General features: G+C 40.9%; 1 protein-coding gene across 2 annotated transcripts in view; it reads right to left on the bottom strand.

Moving 5' to 3' along the window:
* adamtsl5 (ADAMTS like 5) overlaps nt 1–20,993 on the bottom strand; it is a 111,509-nt gene that overhangs the window by 53,829 nt on the left and 36,687 nt on the right. For both annotated transcript variants that reach the window (XM_084309099.1, XM_084309100.1), the window contains exons 2-5: nt 17,156–17,254; nt 14,913–15,085; nt 7,748–7,808; nt 4,642–4,747 (exon numbers count right to left, since the gene is read on the bottom strand). In XM_084309099.1, coding sequence (XP_084165225.1) covers nt 4,642–4,747; nt 7,748–7,808; nt 14,913–15,085; nt 17,156–17,239 — 424 coding nt within the window. In that variant the 5' untranslated portion in view covers nt 17,240–17,254. The remainder of the gene's footprint in view (nt 1–4,641; nt 4,748–7,747; nt 7,809–14,912; nt 15,086–17,155; nt 17,255–20,993) is intronic.

Consider the following 20,993-nt stretch of genomic DNA (forward strand, 5'->3'; position numbering starts at 1 on the left):
AGACTGGTCAGCAACACCGGGGCCCCGCAGGGGACAGTCCTCTCTCCCTTCCTCTTCACCGTCTACTCTACACCAACGACTTCCACTATCGGTCAGAGTCCTGCCACCTTCAGAAGTTTTCTGATGACTCTGCGATAGTGTTACTGCGATGTATAAAGGACGGTGATGAGAGGGAATACCGGGAACTGGTAGTGGACTTCGTCACATGGTGCGATAAAAACCACCTGCAGCTAAATGTGGCGAAGACCAGGGAACTGGTGGTGGAGTTGGGGAGGAGGAGGAGTGCACCTGTGACCCCTGTTTCCATCAGGGAAGTCGATGTGGACATGGTTGAGGAGTACAAATATCTCGGTGTGCACATCGACAACAAACTGAACGGGTCAAAACATGCAGAGGCACTGTACAAGAAGGGCCAGAGCCGACTCTACTTCCTCAGAAGGCTGAGATCCTTCAATGTCTGTACAAGGATGTTGAGGATGTTCTATGAGTCGGTGGTGGCGGGCGCCTTCTTGTACGCTGTGACCTGCTGGGGCAGCGGACTGAGAGCAGGGGACACAAACAGGCTGGATAAGCTGGTCAGGAAGGCCAGTAGCGTGGTTGGGGTGGAGGAGCCTTGCTAAGCTCCAGGCCATCAGGGAAAACCCCTCCCACCCACTATACACAGACTTGGCTGACAGGAGGAGCATGTTCAGTGCTAGGCTCACACTACCTAAATGCAGCACTGAACGGCACAGGAAGTCCTTCATTCCGACAGCCATCAGACTATACAATGCATCACTGTGCCTCACTGCATCACTGAGCACAGAGTGACAGTTACCATCTTCCTGGACTCTTACTTTTGAAACAACACTATTACACCTACTGTAGACTTCAGTCTATTTTTTTTTTTTTTTACGATTTTTTTTTTTGCGTTTTATTTCTACTGGGCAGTCCAGTAGAGAGACAGAGGAGGAATGGGAGACAGAGTGGGGGGAAGACATTCGGCAAATAACGACGGGTTCGGGAATCGAACCCGGGTCGGCCGTGTCGCGGCTGAGCACGCTATGTGGTTCGCCACTGGGGCGCCCCGAGACTTCAGTCTATTTTTACTGTATTTATTTACTGTATATTTTATTCTATTCTTATTCTTAGGCCATTTGTTTTGTTATTCTTATTCGTGACTTGTTCTGTCTAAATGTTTAATGTGAGCGATTTGCAGTGTCAAATTTCCCTCAGGATAATAAAAGTATTTCTATTCTATTCTATTCTATCAAGATAGTCCATTTGTGTTTCTAAATACAGTTTAAACTGATTGCACAGACAACCAGATTGTTGTTGCCATTTTTATATGTATCAGATATCAATATCAGATGTCTAGCAGCTAACATTAGTGTTTTGTTCTCCTGTTCACTATGTTCCAGAAGGAACTCCAGGTTAGAGCTCGGTCTCTTGTGGGGGCGTGGTCAGATCACACTTGATTGACAGTTCCATTTCACCTCAGTGCCATTTTATTTTTCCATTCAATCACTAAAATGTTTTGCTATAAACGACCACATCTATCAAATGGACCATAACTACGACTAATTGACTAACGAGCAAACTAGGTTAGGCACCCAAATCTGTGTTTTAATATAACTAGATGTCCCGGAGTATGGTGCTAATCTTTTTAACATGTTCCATTCACATACAGTACATGAAACGGTTAGCATTCATCAGAGATCTGTCTGTCTGTGTAAATAACAAACACTAACCTTCATCAGAGATATGTCTGTCTGTGTAAATAACAAACACTCACCTTCATCAGATGTCTGTCTGTGTAAATAACACCACACTCACCTTCATCAGAGATCTGTCTGTGTACATAACAAACACTCACCTTCATCAGATGTCTGTCTGTGTAAATAACACCACACTCACCTTCATCAGAGATCTGTCTGTGTACATAACAAACACTCACCTTCATCAGATGTCTGTCTGTGTAAATAGCACCACAATAACCTTCATCAGAGATCTGTCTGTGTACATAACAAACAATCACCTTCATCAGAGATCTGTCTGTGTACATAACAAACACTCACCTTCATCAGAGATCTGTCTGTGTACATAACAAACACTCACCTTCATCATATGTCTGTCTGTGTAAATAGCACCACAATAACCTTCATCAGAGATCTGTCTGTGTACATAACAAACACTCACCTTCATCAGAGATCTGTCTGTGTACATAACAAACACTCACCTTCATCAAAGGATGTCTGTGTAAATAACAAACACTCACCTTCATCAGAGATCTGTCTGTCTAAATAACAAACACTCACCTTCATCAGAGATCTGTCTGTCTAAATAACAAACACTCACCTTCATCAGTGATCTGTCTGTGTACATAACAAACACTCACCTTCATCAGAGGATGTCTGTCTGTGTAAATAACAAACACTCACCTTCATCAGAGATCTGTCTGTGTACATAACAAACACTCACCTTCATCAAAGGATGTCTGTGTAAATAACAAACACTCACCTTCATCAGAGATCTGTCTGTCTAAATAACAAACACTCACCTTCATCAGAGATGTGTCTGTGTACATAACAAACACTCACCTTCATCAAAGGATGTCTGTGTAAATAACAAACACTCACCTTCATCAGAGATCTGTCTGTCTAAATAACAAACACTCACCTTCATCAGAGATCTGTCTGTCTAAATAACAAACACTCACCTTCATCAGAGATCTGTCTGTCTAAATAACAAACACTCACCTTCATCAGTGATCTGTCTGTGTACATAACAAACACTCACCTTCATCAGAGGATGTCTGTCTGTGTAAATAACAAACACTCACCTTCATCAGAGATCTGTCTGTGTACATAACAAACACTCACCTTCATCAGAGGATGTCTGTCTGTGTAAATAACAAACACTCACCTTCATCAGTGATCTGTCTGTGTACATAACAAACACTCACCTTCATCAGAGGATGTCTGTCTGTGTAAATAACAAACACTCACCTTCATCAGAGATCTGTCTGTCTGTGTAAATAACAAACACTAACCTTCATCAGAGATCTGTCTGTCTGTCTGTCTAAATAACAAACACTAACTGTTGGAGCCATATTGCTTATTATGTAGAATGTTTTCTTTTTGACAATCATGTATTTGATATTTAGATTTAAACTTATTCTATATTCTATATTGTGTATATATTTATCATGAAGCAGAAATTATTCATTTTAGTCATTTGGAATGATTGCTCCCCCTATTGGTATGGTAATCGAAGGCCTAATGGTTCGCTGATTGATAATCATTATCAGGTGTTAAAATGGGTGTCTACCGGGAACAAGGACGGTTTTTGATTTGGAAAAGACGGGGCAAGCATACAGTTTTCAACCACACACACAGCACACACACTTAACACTTTGATCGCCATGGTTAAAATTCATAATTTACCATCCCTCGCCAGCTCTATTTGTCTATGGAGAAGTTCCCCTTCTTTGCAGGGCTATACCTTTTTTAATTTTATTGCTAAATTGACATTATCATGGCCCATTCAAGGTCCTATATGTATTGTTCAGGGTGTATCAATGTTATACTTTTTCATTCACATATTCATACTAAAATACGGTCTAAAGTATAAGTATGTTTTTATCGTTTTCTGCAGCTTTCTTCAGAGCGTGATTTATAGCCCCAAATGCATTATATTGATGATCAAATACAGTTTGGTAGGAATCTGTGCGAGATAAAAAATGTCAACTGGATGTACTTCTAGGAGTTACTACGTATCATCTGATGATGACCGGATGGGCGGGGGGTCTTTTATAATTCCGTGGGCAGCGTTAGATGATTGATTCATCCAGGGTGGGTCATATGTTCATCATAGCAGTTTATATGGAACACGTTAGAATATAACGCTGAATCTTACCGTAGCTTCCTCGCGCCGCTGGCAGATGAGCGTGGAACAGAATTGTTTCTATTATGGGATGGAGAAATGCCCGATCCATTTCCAGGTTGTATAATAGTATATACATCCAAATCATGTTGTTTTTTCGAGTTATTTGCACCGATCGATGTTCACTATGTCAAGACGGAGTCTCTCTAACGATAGCGAGTGCCCGGACAACATATGGATGAGCACGTCCGGTTCAAAGTATCATTTCCGGTTGGCGATCTGCCGATCGGCCACCAGATGGCGCTCTTGAACCGCTAGAGAGTTGAGTGGAGCTTTTCAGTGTATCTCAGGGCTCCGGAGGGGAAATATGATTTCGATCACAGATTTTTGAAATATTGATATCAAAGACGAGTTACGGCGTCTTCGGCAGAATGAGCATGGCTAGGAATGACGTCTTAACTCGTCATCGGCGATCATAGTGTTAATACTCGCAGATTGTTTTGTAGATTTGTTCATTCGTTTTTCGTTTGGAATTGTGAATCGTAATACTTGGAGATCGGTGGGATCACAATAAACAACATTTGATTTTTATCTACGACTCAACTGGATTGTTTGCTGGAAAGTGCGTCTGAAAGGTTTTACCCCGATCTGATCTCGGTTTATGACGTTTGGAAGATCAATACACAGATACACTAACCTTCATCAGAGATCTGTCTGTCTAAATAACAAACACTAACCTCCATCAGAGATCTGTCTGTCTAAATAACAAACACTAACCTCCATGGAAAGTCGTCCATGTGTACGAGATTCCAGCCATCAGCGGCCGGCCGTTAAAAGCAGCACATTGCATGTCCCTGAAGTCCTCTGAGCCTGCAGCGCACTCCTGAACACACAATCAATCAATCAATCAATCAATCAATCAATCAATCAATCAATCAATCAATCAAACTACTGCTTTGTTTCTCCTTCCTGTTGTCATTTTATACTTCCTGTTGTCAGAACATGGTATAAATACTGAACATGGTCTGATATAAATACTGAACATAGTCTGGTATAAATACTGAATATGGTCTGATATAAATACTGAATATGGTCTGGTATAAATACTGAACATAGTCTGGTATAAATACTGAATATGGTCTGGTATAAATACTGAACATAGTCTGGTATAAATACTGAATATGGTCTGGTATAAATACTGAACATGGTATAAATACTAAATATGGTCTGGTATAAATACTGAACATGGTATAAATACTGAATATGGTCTGATATAAATACTGAATATGGTCTGGTATAAATACTGAACATAGTCTGGTATAAATACTGAATATGGTCTGGTATAAATACTGAACATGGTATAAATACTAAATATGGTCTGGTATAAATACTGAACATGGTATAAATACTGAATATGGTCTGATATAAATACTGAATATGGTCTGGTATAAATACTGAACATGGTATAAATACTGAATATGGTATAAATACTGAACATGGTATAAATAATGAATATGGTATAAATAATGAACATGGTATAAATACTGAACATGGTATAAATACTGAACATGGAATAAATACTGAACATAATAATAATAATAATAATAATAATAATAATAATAATAATAATAATAATAATAATAATAATAATAATAATAATAATAATAATAATAATAATAATAATAATAATAATAATAATAATAATAATAATATCTTAAATGTATATAGCGCCTTTCAGGAGACCCAAGGCGCTTAACAGCTAAGGGAGGGGGAGTGGGAACAACGTAACAACAAAATAATAATCAAAAGGAAAGAAAGAAAGAAAACGAAAGAAAAAAAGGGGAAATCAGGCAGAGTCATTTACAAATTTGGTGAAAAGGTGGGTTTTGAGTTGGGATTTGAAGGAGTGCAGGGATTTGGCACTACGGATGTTTGGAGGGAGTGAGTTCCAGAGGGTGGGTGCGGCCACAGAGAAGGCTCTGGGACCAACAGTCCACATGTTGGTGGTGGGGATGGAGAGGAGACCGGAGTCAGAGGACCGCAGCCTCCGGGGCGGGATGTAGGGATGGAGGAGGTCCGCTATGTACCGGGGGGCAAGGGAGTGAAGGGCTTTGTAGGTGATGAGGAGGATCTTGAAATTGATGCAGGACTTGACTGGAAGCCAGTGGAGGTGGATGAGGGTGGGCGTGATGTGGTGCCAGGACTTGGTGCGGGTGAGAACCCTGGCAGCATAATTTTGCACATATTGTAGCCTGTTCAGGGCATTACTGGGTAGCCCTATGAGGACAGAGTTTGCGTAGTCAAGACGGGAGGTGACGAAAGCGTGGATGAGAGTCTCTGTTACGGAGTCGGGGAAAGATGGCCGGAGTCGGGAAATGTTCCTGAGATGGAAAAAAGCTGATTTGGTTATTGTTTTTATGTGGGAATGAAAGGAGAGAGTGGAGTCCAGTATGACGCCCAGGTTGCGAACTTCTGGGGAAGGGTGGATTAGGCAGCCATCCACTTCAAGGAGGAGATCTCCAACCTTCCGGAGCAGTGACTGCTTGGCCACAACCATGAGCTCAGTCTTCTTGCTATTTAGCATCAGGAAATTGGATGACATCCAGGCCTTGATGTCAAGGAGACAGTTGGCGAGGTGCTGTGGGGGGAGAGGAGTGGAGGGTGAGGTGCTGATGTAGAGCTGAGTGTCATCAGCGTAAGAGTGGAAATTGAGACCATGTTTCCGGATGATGTGACCAAGGGGGAGCATGTAGATTGTGAAGAGGAGTGGACCAAGAACAGAGCCCTGCGACACACCTTGGTTGACTGGGGCAGGGGTGGAGGTGGAGTTGCAGATGGAGATGAACTGTTTTCCGTCAGTGAGGTAGGACTCGAACCAGGTGAGAGCGGTTCCAGTAACACCCAGGTGGTCAGATGGTACTGTAACATGGTATTGTAACGTTCCCCCCGGTCCTGCCCCACGAGTCCATGGACTCCCTCCACCTCTCCATGGACTTACTCAACTCTTGAACAATACGCTACTGCCATCTTGTGGCCTAATTCAGGTGGTGCATCTCTGTTGTCTTGTTATTAATTTGTTCTCTGTTATTATCACTAATCTGCTGTCGACGCAGTTATGTATTCTGTTCACTCTGTTCCACCCAGCTGTGTCTCGTCCCCAATCACCCCCATGTGTCAATTTGTCTCTGTATATAAGTGTTGTCTGCCCTGCCTTCCTTGCTGGGTCATTACTCCTGTTTCCTGTTTCACTGTTGCTCTTGTATTGTTACGTGAGTACTCTTGCCGTCTGCAAGATCCAAGTGCTGTGTTATTGTAACTTATCCCGTTTTTGGAGACTGGCTTCTCTCTTTTGTTTTCCCTGTTTAAGTGTTTTGTTTGCGTGTAATGTTTTGCGGAGACTGACTTGTCTCGCCTTTTATTTGCTAGTCATCCTTGTCGGCGTGAACGCCCTATTGCTCCTGACCAATAAACCTTCTTTTGTTTGAGAAGCTACACCTGCCTCCTGTCTATCCTCTGCTCATCTGCGTTTGGGTTCTACATCCTATAACCCCACCATGCTGTCTAAACGTGCCCATTCTAACAATCTGGTATATGTTGTAATTCTTTTGACAGTAGTTACAGTAAGGTTAGTTAGAGTTAGGCCTGTGTCCCTCGTGACCCTTCTAGGGAGAAACCCTAGACCTGTCTGTCTGTCTGTCTGTCTGTCTGTCTGTCTGTCTGTCTGTCTGTCTGTCTGTCTGTCTGTCTGTCTGTCTGTCTGTCTGTGTGTCTGTCTGTCTGTCTGTCTGTCTGTCTGTCTGTCTGTCTGTCTGTCTGTCTGTCTGTCTGTCTGTCTGCCTGCCTGCCTGCCTGCCTGCCTCTCTGTGTATTGTGTGGAGGTTACCTTTGCGTTGCAGATCTTGTACTGTCTGGGTTCTCCTGCACAGGGCCCCCCCGCTGGGTTCCTAGGAGACGGACGACAATATTACGTATTATAAAATGGGTAGCTCAAATCAAGCAATCTGATTAGATCATAGGGATGTCAGGGAGATTGAGAGAGCTCTGAGTTCTGAGCTAGAAAGTGCCAGAGAGTGGCTCATAGATAACAAGCTGTCCATTCACCTAGGCAAGACTGAGTCGATCCTTTTTGGCACAACAAGGAGATTAGGCAAAGTCGATCGCATGGAGGTCTCCTGTAACGGAGCAGTAGTCACAGGGAAAACTAGTGTCAAGTACCTAGGACTTACACTAGAGCAGTCTCTCTCATGTGAGACTAGTGCTGCCAACATTTTATCCAAGTGTGCAGGCAAACTCGAGTTCCTGTATCGGAATACCAGGCTTTTTGAACTTGCTGTTAAAAAGCTGTTAGTGTCCTCCTTGCTTCAATGTCATTTTGAGTATGTGAGCGCAGCATGGTTCAGTGGTCTGTCGACTAAATCTAAAAAATAAACTTCAGGTGATGCCTCCTGCATGTAGGAAGTGCCGAGTGCACCTCAGGGTTGAACAGATGAAACAGAACCACATGTTCAACATAGTAAATGGTACAGCCCCAAGCTATCTGAAGTATCAGATCGATATGGTCCATACGCAGCATGGACACAATACCAGGGCCTGTGTTCGCTCCTGTAAGGTGCCACGGGTCAAGTCTATGGCTCAGAGCTCATTTTTCTACACCGGGATCTCAATGTGGAACAGCCTTCCACTTAGTATAAAACTGTCAGGATCTAGAGGAATATTTAAAGGTCAGGTTCGCTCATATCTCTGGGGTAAAGTGGCCAGATAGCTGTCAGGTCCTACTTGGATTGTTGTTTTAATGATGGTATAAGAAATGCGCAATTTTATGGTATTTGGTCAGGATGTTATTGGCTTGTTTTTAGATATGTAGAATATGGATTTGTTGTATTGGACTTTTGCTTTATGTGTTGTTTTTAAGGCTGTCAAAGTTAACGCGGTATTAGCGCGTTGAATGAATGAATGAATGAAAACTTTATTTAACAGATTGCAGAATGGGTACAATACAGTACGGCTCAATACATACAATTGTTAAGGGGATGCAGACCTGAGAAAGACGTTTGTCTTGTTTCCATCAGGGTCCCCCATTTTCAATTCATATAGACATTTATGACATACACAACATACATGACATTTATGGCATAGGGACATATAGGTATTTAGTACTGATACATTTGTGACATAGGCGGTATTCAAATATACAGTACTGTTACCCCTAGATCCTGACAGAGTATATACATATGGTGGGGAGGGGACTGTACATTAGGAGGGGGTGGGTGTGTGGGAGGGAAATATACATACGGCGGGGAGGGAATATATACATGCGGTGGGGAGGAGACTGTCTATTAGGAGGTGGTGGGGGTTTTGGGCATTTACGGTGGCCAGTTTCGAATTGCAGCCTCCCGTAGGTGCTCTTTAAGGGCGGTTTTGAATGTGGGCAGGGATTCACATTCCTTTACAGCTTTGGGTAGGGCGTTCCACATTGTTGTGGCATAATTGCGAAACGTGTTTAGTCCCTTGTTTGAGCCGAATCTGTGTTTAACATGATTTGTTGAGCTTCCTCTGGTGTAGTGGTTGTGGTATTCACTGACCTTTGGGAAGTATTTTGACATGTACATGGGCACCCCGGTCGTATAGTGTATCTTGTAGACCAGGCCCATTGCAAGTTGCTGTACTCTGTCGTCTACTCTAAGCCATCCTAGGTTGGCAAAGTGGGCAGGGGCGTTAACGCCCGATTCTATTAACGCCACTATTTTCTAACCCTCACGATTGTGTGTGTGTGTGTATGTTCCTAACGTTTTCTTTCCCCTATTATTTCATGCACACTTTATTCATTGTTTTAAATTATTATTTTCTTTTAAGTTATTTTGTCCATCACTCTGTTTTGAATTTGATGCAAATGTGCAATGCATGAGGGTCATCCTTTTATGTTAAATGGCTGCATAAAGCAAGCATTTGTTGACTCTCATGTTGATAAGAGTATTAAAACTAGGAACTTGAAAAATATCTGTTTAAGGTAGATAACATGAAAAAAAAAAAAAGTGATTAATTTGCGATTAATCGCGAGTTAAAGGAAAACTCCAACATTTTGGGAAATTAGCTTATTTAACATCTTCCCTGGAGTTAGACAAGAAGATACATACCTTTTTTGTCTCTGTGCATGCATTAGGCTTAGGGAACAGTCGCTCCGTTAGCATAGCTTAGCTTCATCACTGGAAGTGAGTAGGGGCCGGAGCCTGGCGTTCCCACACAGTGTATAGTTTGATTGATTGATTGAAAAGTTTATTAACAGATTGCAGAATACACTCCAAATACAACTCCAAAACTTTCATGTAAACATGTTGTGACCTGTGTATTCACCACGTGGAGAAATAAAAAATTATTGAATTAGACAATTACGTTTTATAAGCAAATATACTTGCCCAACCACTACTGTATGAGCGCAGCCAGTGATTTCAACGTGACGGCGTGTTTGTTTACATTCTCATTCCTTCAAAAGATCCGAACCGATTGAAGTTTATAGATACCATGACTTGAAATCCTCTTACCTTGACGATTAAAAGCCTCCCCAATTTATAAAACAGTAATCCAATGGTTGGTATTGATAATATACTACTAACGCTCGGAGCTAACCAGCAACCGGACAGTCAAGCAGATAACGAGAGCAATGACTTCCTTTCTGGGGGGTTTCAAAATAAAAGAGCGACGTCTATAGCAGCGGAAAACATTTATTTTGTACATTATCTAACGTTAACACGAACCTAAACTAACGTTAGGTTAGTTGTAACGTTAGTTTAGGTTCGTGTTAACGTTAGATAATGTACAAAATAAACGTTTTCCGCTGCTATAGACGTCGCTATTTTATTTTGAAACCCCCCAGAAAGGAAGTCATTGCTCTCGTTATCTGCTTGACTGTCCGGTTGCTGGTTAGCTCCGAGCGTTAGTAGTATATTATCAATACCAACCATTGGATTACTGTTTTCTAAATTGGGGAGGCTTTTAATCGTCAAGGTAAGAGGATTTCAAGTCATGGTATCTATAAACTTCAATCGGTTCGGATCTTTTGAATGAATGAGAATGTAAACAAACACGCCGTCACGTTGAAATCACTGGCTGCGCTCATACAGTAGTGGTTGGGCAAGTATATTTGCTTATAAAACGTAATTGTCTAATTCAATAATTTTTTATTTCTCCACGTGGTGAATACACAGGTCACAACATGTTTACATGAACGTTTTGGAGTTGTATTTGGAGTGTATTCTGCAATCTGTTAATAAACTTTTCAATCAATCAATCAAACTATACACTGTGTGGGAACGCCAGGCTCCGGCCCCTACTCACTTCCAGTGATGAAGCTAAGCTATGCTAACGGAGCGACTGTTCCCTAAGCCTAATGCATGCACAGAGACAAAAAAGGTATGTATCTTCTTGTCTAACTCCAGGGAAGATGTTAAATAAGCTAATTTCCCAAAATGTTGGAGTTTTCCTTTAACTATGGACAATCATGCGATTAATCAGATTAAATATTTGTATCGATTGACAGCACTATTTGTCCTTTGGTCAGAACATCAGGGACCATGCTGGAAATAAGTGTCGTCACTTTTGGATGTCATCCCTTGTATTTGTTGTGTCTTTGGATCCATAAATAAAAACAATCAATCAATCAATAGCCATGGTATAATGAGTTAGGATTCTCATTCCTTTTCAGTAAGTCAGTATCACTCCGCGTCTGAGGAGAAAACCGTTGTTAAATGACTGTTCTACGGAGGAGACGGGCTGACTCATGCAGATCAGGGCATCCCTGGTGTCATGGCAACACACGCATGCCCATATATGGACCAAGAGAGGTTCATAATGTCTGTTAGCGTCATCTGAATCAGACGGATACAGTGATGGGCTCATCCAGATTATTTGATTATTGACACTTCCAAAATGTATTAATCTAGCTACTATCTGGGGAGACTGATAAATGACAGATAAAGGAATATAGCAGGACGACCGGTTATGATAGTTGTAAACGTTGTAACAAATTTTCAAACAAATGGATAAACTGACTACATATTTGGAATCGAAATGGGTACATTGTCATCTGAAAAAAGATTAGAACTGTATAATAGTGGTCATAGGTTGTACATTAAAGGGGCTATGCACTGCTATTCCTAGCACTATTTGGGCAACTTTACACAATTCCTGTTAGTCTATTGAAGACATTTGTAAGGTTTTTTTCAAAATAATTCATTGTTTTATATTTCTAATCAAGTACTCAAAACCATCATTTTTCAGCCTCAAGAAATCAGGCTGTTATGGCCTGGCTCCGCCCATAAGCACTTTGAGTGACAGTCAGACCACAGTCTGCACTGGTAGAGGGAGGGGGGGGAAGAGAGAGAGAGAGAGAGAGAGAGAGAGAGAGAGAGAGAGAGAGAGAGAGAGAGAGAGAGAGAGAGAGGCAATGCCCCCTCTCTCCCTCTCGGCTCTCTCTTCCTTTCTCTCCCTCCCTTGTGTGTTTTTTTTTCTTTTCTTTCTTTCAATCTCCCGTGTGGCGCGTGGCCGGCAGGTACCCCCCCCCCCCCCCCCCCAAGTGCCCCCTCTCTCTCCCTCCCTCCTTCTCTCTTCCTTTCTCTCCTTTCTCTCCCACTCGGCTCTCGCTGATGAGACGGGGCAGCTTGTGTGTTTTTTTTCTTTTCTTTCTTTCAATCTCCCGTGTGGCGCGCGGCCGGCAGGTACCCCCCCCCCCCCCCCCCCCCCCAAGTGCCCCCTCTCTCTCCCTCCCTCCTTCTCTCTTCCTTTCTCTCCTTTCTCTCCCACTCGGCTCTCGCTGATGAGACGGGGCAGCTTGTGTTTTTTTTTCTTTTCTTTCTTTCAATCTCCCGTGTGGCGCGCGGCCGGCAGGTACCCCCTCTCTCTCCCTCCCTCCCTCTCTCTTCCTTTCTCTCCTTTCTCTCCCTCTCGGCTCTCTCTTCCTTTCTCTCCCTCCAAAGCGCACGGCCCCGCAGCTCCACTCGCTGTCTAGTCTAGGTAGAATGGGGGCGGGCATTAGCTCCAACCACTGTGCGCCGAATGACGTGACTCAGGCCTTCAAATCAAAATGACCCGATTTACTAGAGGACGAGAGGGGCTGGGCTGAATCGGAGCAATCCGCCAATATGGTATTTAGACCCTAAAACACATTGATACGAACTCCTATTACTATAATACAATGCTAGAGACTGAAAAATGACATTTATAATGCATAGCCCCTTTAAAACAGCGTTCGGTAAATAGCATATCTGCCCGACTATGAAAAAAAAGAATGCCAGCTAGTTGTTAGTGTATGTTGCATAGCAACCACCTTGCAGTGCAGGCAGCCAGGATGGACTATTTTATTTTGAACATTAGTATTTACTAATCAAAATGTACTAATAAAAACATAAACATTTCAATTGAAGTGTGTCCTACTTTCATATTGTCATAGCCTACTTGGTACCTGTTTTATAAAAGCAATAGCTCACTTCAGGCTGTGGCATATAGTTATTATCATAGCTAAGGGTGGTATAGCCAACATAGTATAGCACTGAATAATAGTGTAGCCAACATAGTATAGCACTGAATAATAGTGTAGCCAACATAGTATAGCACTGAATAATAGTGTAGCCAACATAGTATAGCACTGAATAATAGTGTAGCCAACATAGTATAGCACTGAATAATAGTGTAGCCAACATAGTATAGCACTGAATAATAGTGTAGCCAACATAGTATAGCACTGAATAATAGTGTAGCCAACATAGTATAGCACTGAATAATAGTGTAGCCAACATAGTATAGCACTGAATAATAGTGTAGCCAACATAGAATAGCACTGAATAATAGTGTAGCCAACATAGTATAGCATTGAATAATAGTGTAGCCAACATAGTATAGCACCAGTGCATGTGAGCGGTGCGGGGAGTGGAGCAGGTGGTTTTGACGTGAGCGGCGGAGTGGGTTTTAAAATGGGTCGGCACGACGTCCGGAGCGAGAGTTCTCCTACGCTCCAATCTGCTCCGGGCCGCTCACAGTGGTTTAACACTGGTGTAATATACATGTAGTACAATGCCAAAGCAACAGATGGCGATGTACAAACATGAAGGCCATTTTCAACCAATGAGAAGAGTGAACCGTCACTCACATCCTGTTAGACAAAAGTATATGCCGCCATTGTTGTTGTTGTTAGATTACATGCTAACGTGAATGGCCGCGACCATAGCATTGTGGCTAGGCTAGCTATCATAGCTTAGTAGAGCTAGTGAATGGATAAACAACGTTATTTAACATTGCAGAATGGGTACAATTACAATACGGCTCAATACAAACAATTGTTAAGGGGCCCAGGGGGTGTAGACTGTTGTAGTTTGAGCTAATTTACACCATGCTCAAAAAAAAATTATAATAATCTGCCGAGCGATGTGGAGCGGGGAGCGCTCGATTCAAGGTGAGCGGTGAGCGAGCGGAGAGCGACTTGGGGGCGCGGTCAACAAGAGCGATTAGCGGAGCGGAACAAGCCGTCTAGAGCGAAGAGCGGATTTCACGCTCACATGGCCTGTATAGCACTGAATAATAGTGTAGCCAACATAGTATAGCACTGATAGTGTAGCCAACATAGTATATCACTGAATAATAGTGTAGCCAACATAGTATAGCACTGATAGTGTAGGAAGATATATAATATAATATTATACAGTATAACAAGACCAGAGTTGACCTGCCTAGCAGCAATAGAGCTCTGCATCACGGTATGTTTATAAAATTATATCTTTTGTTAGGGTTAATTAGGGATTAATCATGATTAACTATAGACAATCAGGTGATTAATCATGATTAACTATAGACAATCAAGTGATTAATCAATTGACATCCCTAAATATAATATACCATACCATAGTATACTATATTATACTATGCTCTGCTATAATATAATATAATATTAGTATAATATTACACTATGCTATGCTACAGAATACCATCCCATGATATACTGTATATAGAAACCTTTCTACTAAACATAACAGACATGGTGAAACAGAACAGATGCCTGGTACCTGGTGAGGCAGGTGCGTGATCGTACTGAGGCTCCGCCCCCACAGGTGCGTGAGCAGGCCGACCAGGGACTCCAGGATGCCCACTCGTTCCTGAAGTGCAGCTGCCGTCGGGCACGCAGCGGACGCCCTGAAACCACCCCCCCTGAAGGACCCCATGCAGACAACCCGGAGGTCTGTGGAAACAAGAGAGAGAGAGAGATCAGATCACATAAGATGAGATACGATACAAGGATATAAGATATGATAATATGATAAGATAAGATAGGATGATAAGATAAGATACACTATGATACGATAAGATAAAGTAAGATAAGATAAAGTAAGATGAGATCAAGTAAGATGAGATAAAGTAAGATGAGATAAAGTAAGATGAGATCAAGTAAGATAAGATAAAGTAAAATGAGATAAAGTAAGATGAGATAAAGTGAGATAAGATAAAGTGAGATAAGATAAAGTAAGATGAGATAACATAAGATAAGATAAAGTAAGATGAGATCAAGTAAGATAAGATAAAGTAAGATGAGATAAAGTAAAATGAGATAAAGTAAAATGAGATAAAGTAAGATGAGATAAAGTAAGATGAGATAAAGTGAGATAAGATAAAGTAAGATAAGATAAAGTAAGATGAGATAAAGTAAGATAAGATAAAGTAAGATGAGATAAAGTAAGATAAGATAAAGTAAGATAAGATAAAGTAAAATGAGATAAAGTAAGATAAGATAAAGTAAAATGAGATAAAGTAAGATAAGATAAAGTAAGATGAGATAAAGTAAGATAAGATAAAGTAAGATGAGATAAAGTAAGATGAGATAAAGTAAGATGAGATAAAGTAAGATGAGATAAAGTAAGATGAGATAAAGTAAAGTGAGATAAGATAAAGTAAGATGAGATAAAGTAAGATGAGATAAAGTTTAAGTTTAAGTTTATTTGGATCCCCATTAGCCACAGCAGTGCTGGGGCTATTCTTCCTGGGGTCCATAACACATAAAATACAGTTACAGACTTATACACTCACAACATTTACATGTCATACAGACAATTAAAACAACAATAAAAACCCTTATACACTCATAACATTTACATGTCATACAGACAATTAAAACAACAATAAAAACCCTTATACACTCACAACATTTACATGTCATACAGACAATTAAAACAACAATAAAAACCCTAATCAAATTAATAATACAATATAAAAATATATACTCCTTATGAATTAATTCATAATACAATACAATAATACCTACTCATAATTAATTCATAATACAATACAGCATAATATACTATTTAGCTTTTACATACATTATCTATGTTCATATCAGCCAATTATACAATATTTTAATAATATATCCCTATCAGACACATGCCTTTTCATCCATATATAAGTAAGATGAGATAAAGTAAAATGAGATAAAGTAAGATGAGATAAAGTAAGATAAGATAAAGTAAGATGAGATAAAGTAAGATGAGATAAAGTAAGATGAGATAAAGTGAGATAAGATAAAGTAAGATGAGATAAAGTGAGATGAGATAAAGTAAGATGAGATAAAGTAAGATGAGATAAAGTAAGATGAGATAAAGTAAGATGAGATCAAGTAAGATAAGATAAAGTAAGATAAGATAAAGTAAGATGAGATAAAGTAAGATGAGATAAAGTAAGATGAGATAAAGTGAGATAAGATAAAGTAAGATGAGATAAAGTGAGATGAGATAAAGTAAGATGAGATAAAGTAAGATGAGATAAAGTAAGATGAGATAAAGTAAGATGAGATCAAGTAAGATAAGATAAAGTAAGATGAGATAAAGTAAGATGAGATAAAGTAAGATGAGATAAAGTAAGATGAGATAAAGTGAGATAAGATAAAGTAAGATGAGATAAAGTAAGATGAGATAAAGTAAGATGAGATAAAGTAAAATGAGATAAAGTAAGATGAGATAAAGTAAGATGAGATAAAGTAAAATGAGATAAAGTAAGATGAGATAAAGTAAGATGAGATAAAGTAAAATGAGATAAAGTAAGATGAGATAAAGTAAGATAAGATAAAGTAAAATGAGATAAAATAAGATAAGATAAAGTAAGATGAGATAAAGTAAGATGAGATAAAGTAAGATGAGATAAAGTAAGATGAGATAAAGTGAGATGAGATAAAGTGAGATAAGATAACATAAGGTAAGATAACACGAGATAAGATAACAAAAGATAAGGTGAGGTACAATAAGGTAAGACAGGATGGTCCTACACTGTGAGCAGAGGCCAGGCAGAGAGGCGAGAGCAGCATGATGCCCAGCGCTTGGTAGACAACCAGCCTCATCTTCATCTTCATCAGACAGCCAACCTCCTGTACACGGAGACACAGAGACACTGTTAGTCAATAATCATCTTCATCATAATAATAATAATAATAGTTCATGTTAACTCAATGTACGCGGCCAGACCCGAATAAAGTCGGGTTAACTCGCCGCCGCTTGGGGGCGCCAAAACCCAGAGAAAAGTCGGGTTTCCATCGTTATTTATATAAAAATCAAACACTCCCGATTCATGTTCTTTGGTGGATTATGTCGGCGACACGATCGACATCAATACTTGGAATGGCGATCAGATGATTGGAATATTCTTTTTGGGCGGTACATCCTAGTCAAGGTACTGTAAGGGCTATATGGTATCAATCTTGCGTTGATCCAATAATTCCTTCATTGCGATCGGAGCGTATGTGTGTAATGTACTGTGTAACGTATTCCGTTGGTGACGATCAAAGCCAAAAAAATAATTCCCCCCCCCCCCCCTTTCATGCATTCATGATGAAACATAATACCTATCATCTAGATGTGAGAATAGTAGCTAGTCCAGGCAAGAAACGACAATGCTTTTAGTAGAATACACACATGATATGGCTATTACGCAGCCTTTTGGGAATTACCCTACCTAGACCACTCTAAAACTATACTTATATTCACCACGGTATAAAAACGGGAATGTATGGATGACATTTTTTTTCTTTTTCACAAATTGAAAGATAGATACGCGATGTCAAATGGGCAATAGTATTATATCCATAGCTATAATATATAATATAGTTTTAGCCCTGCAAACACTGCCACGTATTCCTATACTTTAAAGCATTGGCCTTTTAACCAACACAGTACACAGCGCCCTCTGGCGCTGATTGAGTTAATGATAATAATAGTAAACTGTTGACAGAATGCATTCCTTGAAGCAAAAACTCTTCCCCTTTAGCCATAAATCCTCTAAATAATAATCAGCTAGAAGGGAAAAAATTTATATATATTTACAATGAATACAATTAATAAAATAGATAAGGCTTCTTCTTCTCATGTCTATGGTACAGTATATAATTCTGGTCGGTAAGTATTCTGTCTGCTATTTAACTCCTCCTCATCTATCATGGAACAGTCAGTTTTGTGTTGTGTGTTTGTTGTGTTGTCTTGAACGTGCTCATGTGGCTGGATGTCCTAGTGGTTAAAAACCACATTGTAACCAGACGGCCTCAGCTTCTCCTCTGGTGAAAGGTCTACATGTACTGTATGTGTGTCTCAATGGGAGATGAGAGAAATACATTCATAATTACACTGGGATCTAAAACTCAGAAAAGAATAAATGAATCCAACCCCTTGTCCTCTTGAGCAAGGCAGCCCACTAACCATGATACCTCACCCTGGGGACCAATGGGGAGAAGAGACACACTGAGGAAGGGGGCGCCCCCCCCCCCCCCCCCCGGGGTCGGAGGTCACTGAAAATATCAACAAATAAGCTGCTCAGCTACTGGAGCCGTGGGGCCGAAGCCAGGATGGTCCCTCATACGACGTTCTCTCTGACCGTGTTAGAGCCAGGATGGTCCCTCATACGACCTTCTCTCTGACCCGTGTTAGAGCCAGGATGGTCCCTCATACGACCTTCTCTCTGACCCGTGTTAGAGCCAGGATGGTCCCTCATACGACCTTCTCTCTGACCCGTGTTAGAGCCAGGATGGTCCCTCATACGACCTTCTCTCTGACCCGTGTTAGAGCCAGGATGGTCCCTCATACGACCTTCTCTCTGACCCGTGTTAGAGCCAGGATGGTCCCTCATACGACCTTCTCTCTGACCCGTGTTAGAGCCAGGATGGTCCCTCATACGACCTTCTCTCTGACCCGTGTTAGAGCCAGGATGGTCCCTCGTGAATAGAATAGGATAGAATAGAAATACTTTTATTATCCCAAGGGAAATTTTACACTGCAGATCGCTCAACATTAAACATTTAGACAGAACAGGTCACGAATAAGAATAACAAAACAAATCAAATTGCCTAAGAATAAGAATAGAATAAAAATTTAATAAAAATTGAATAAAATACAGTAAATAAATACAGTAAAAATATACTGAAGTCTACAGTGGGTGTAATATTGCACAGTGCTGTTTCAAAAGTAAGGGTCCAGGATTTTCATACGACCGTCTCTCTGACTCATGTTGGAGTTGAGTGTTTTCTCTCTGACTCGTGTTGGAGTTGAGTGTTTTCTCTCTGACTCACGTTGGAGTCGAGTGTTTTCTCTCTGACTCATGTTGGAGTTGAGTGTTTTCTCTCTGACTCACGTTAGAGTTGAGTGTTTTCTCTCTGCCTCACGTTAGAGTTGAGTGTTTTCTCTTCTCTCTGACTCATGTTGGAGTTGAGTGTTTTCTCTTCTCTCTGACTCATGTTGGAGTTGAGTGTTTTCTCTCTGACTCATGTTGGAGTTGAGTGTTTTCTCTTCTCTCTGACTCATGTTAGAGTTGAGTGTTTTCTCTCTGACTCATGTTGGAGTTGAGTGTTTTCTCTTCTCTCTGACTCATGTTGGAATTGAGTGTTTTCTCTCTGACTCATGTTGGGGTTGAGTGTTTTCTCTCTGACTCATGTTGGAGTTGAGTGTTTTCTCTCTGACTCATGTTGGAGTTGAGTGTTTTCTCTCTGACTCACGTTAGAGTTGAGTGTTTTCTCTCTGACTCATGTTGGAGTTGAGTGTTTTCTCTCTGACTCATGTTGGAGTTGAGTGTTTTCTCTCTGACTAATGTTGGAGTTGAGTGTTTTCTCTCTGACTCACGTTAGAGTTGAGTGTTTTCTCTCTGACTCATGTTAGAGTTGAGTGTTTTCTCTTCTCTCTGACTCATGTTGGAGTTGAGTGTTTTCTCTTCTCTCTGACTCATGTTGGAGTTGAGTGTTTTCTCTTCTCTCTGACTCACGTTAGAGTTGAGTGTTTTCTCTCTGACTCGTGTTGGAGTTGAGTGTTTTCTCTTCTCTCTGACTCACGTTAGAGTTGAGTGTTTTCTCTTCTCTCTGACTCATGTTGGAGTTGAGTGTTTTCTCTTCTCTCTGACTCACGTTAGAGTTGAGTGTTTTCTCTCTGACTCGTGTTGGAGTTGAGTGTTTTCTCTTCTCTCTGACTCACGTTAGAGTTGAGTGTTTTCTCTTCTCTCTGACTCATGTTGGAGTTGAGTGTTTTCTTTTCTCTCTGACTCATGTTTGAGTTGAGTGTTTTCTCTTCTCTCTGACTCATGTTGGAGTTGAGTGTTTTCTTTTCTCTCTGACTCACGTTAGAGTTGAGTGTTTTCTCTTCTCTCTGACTCATGTTAGAGTTGAGTGTTTTCTTTTCTCTCTGACTCATGTTAGAGTTGAGTGTTTTCTCTCTGACTCATGTTGGAGTTGAGTGTTTTCTCTTCTCTCTGACTCACGTTAGAGTTGCGTGTTTTCTCTCTGACTCATAGTAATAACAGTGGCGTGTTTCTCAGAAATGCCCGCCGCTTGTTTCCTGGAAGGTCCCTGTGTGCTGATGGCTACATGGTGGTGTTGCTGACAGCAGGAGAGCTGCTGCCATACATTAGTAAGTGGGCAGAGGAGCAGCTGTGAGCAGGACGAGGCTTGTTCCGCTGCTGTTTCCCTGCACATTAAAGTCTTAACGGCCCCCCCAGGCACTTGCTCCCGGCGGTCTAAAAAAAATGTTTTTCTATACAAAGTCACTGCTAAATATTTTCATCTTGTCTTTGCTTGTGTCTCGTGAATGGGTTCCATGTGTGTTTATTTCTGGGTCGTTACTCCTGAAACCGGTTGT

The sequence above is a fragment of the Notolepis coatsorum genome (genome assembly GCF_963971535.1).
Source record: "Notolepis coatsorum genome assembly, chromosome: 2".
Classification (NCBI taxonomy): Eukaryota; Metazoa; Chordata; class Actinopteri; order Aulopiformes; family Paralepididae; genus Notolepis; species Notolepis coatsorum.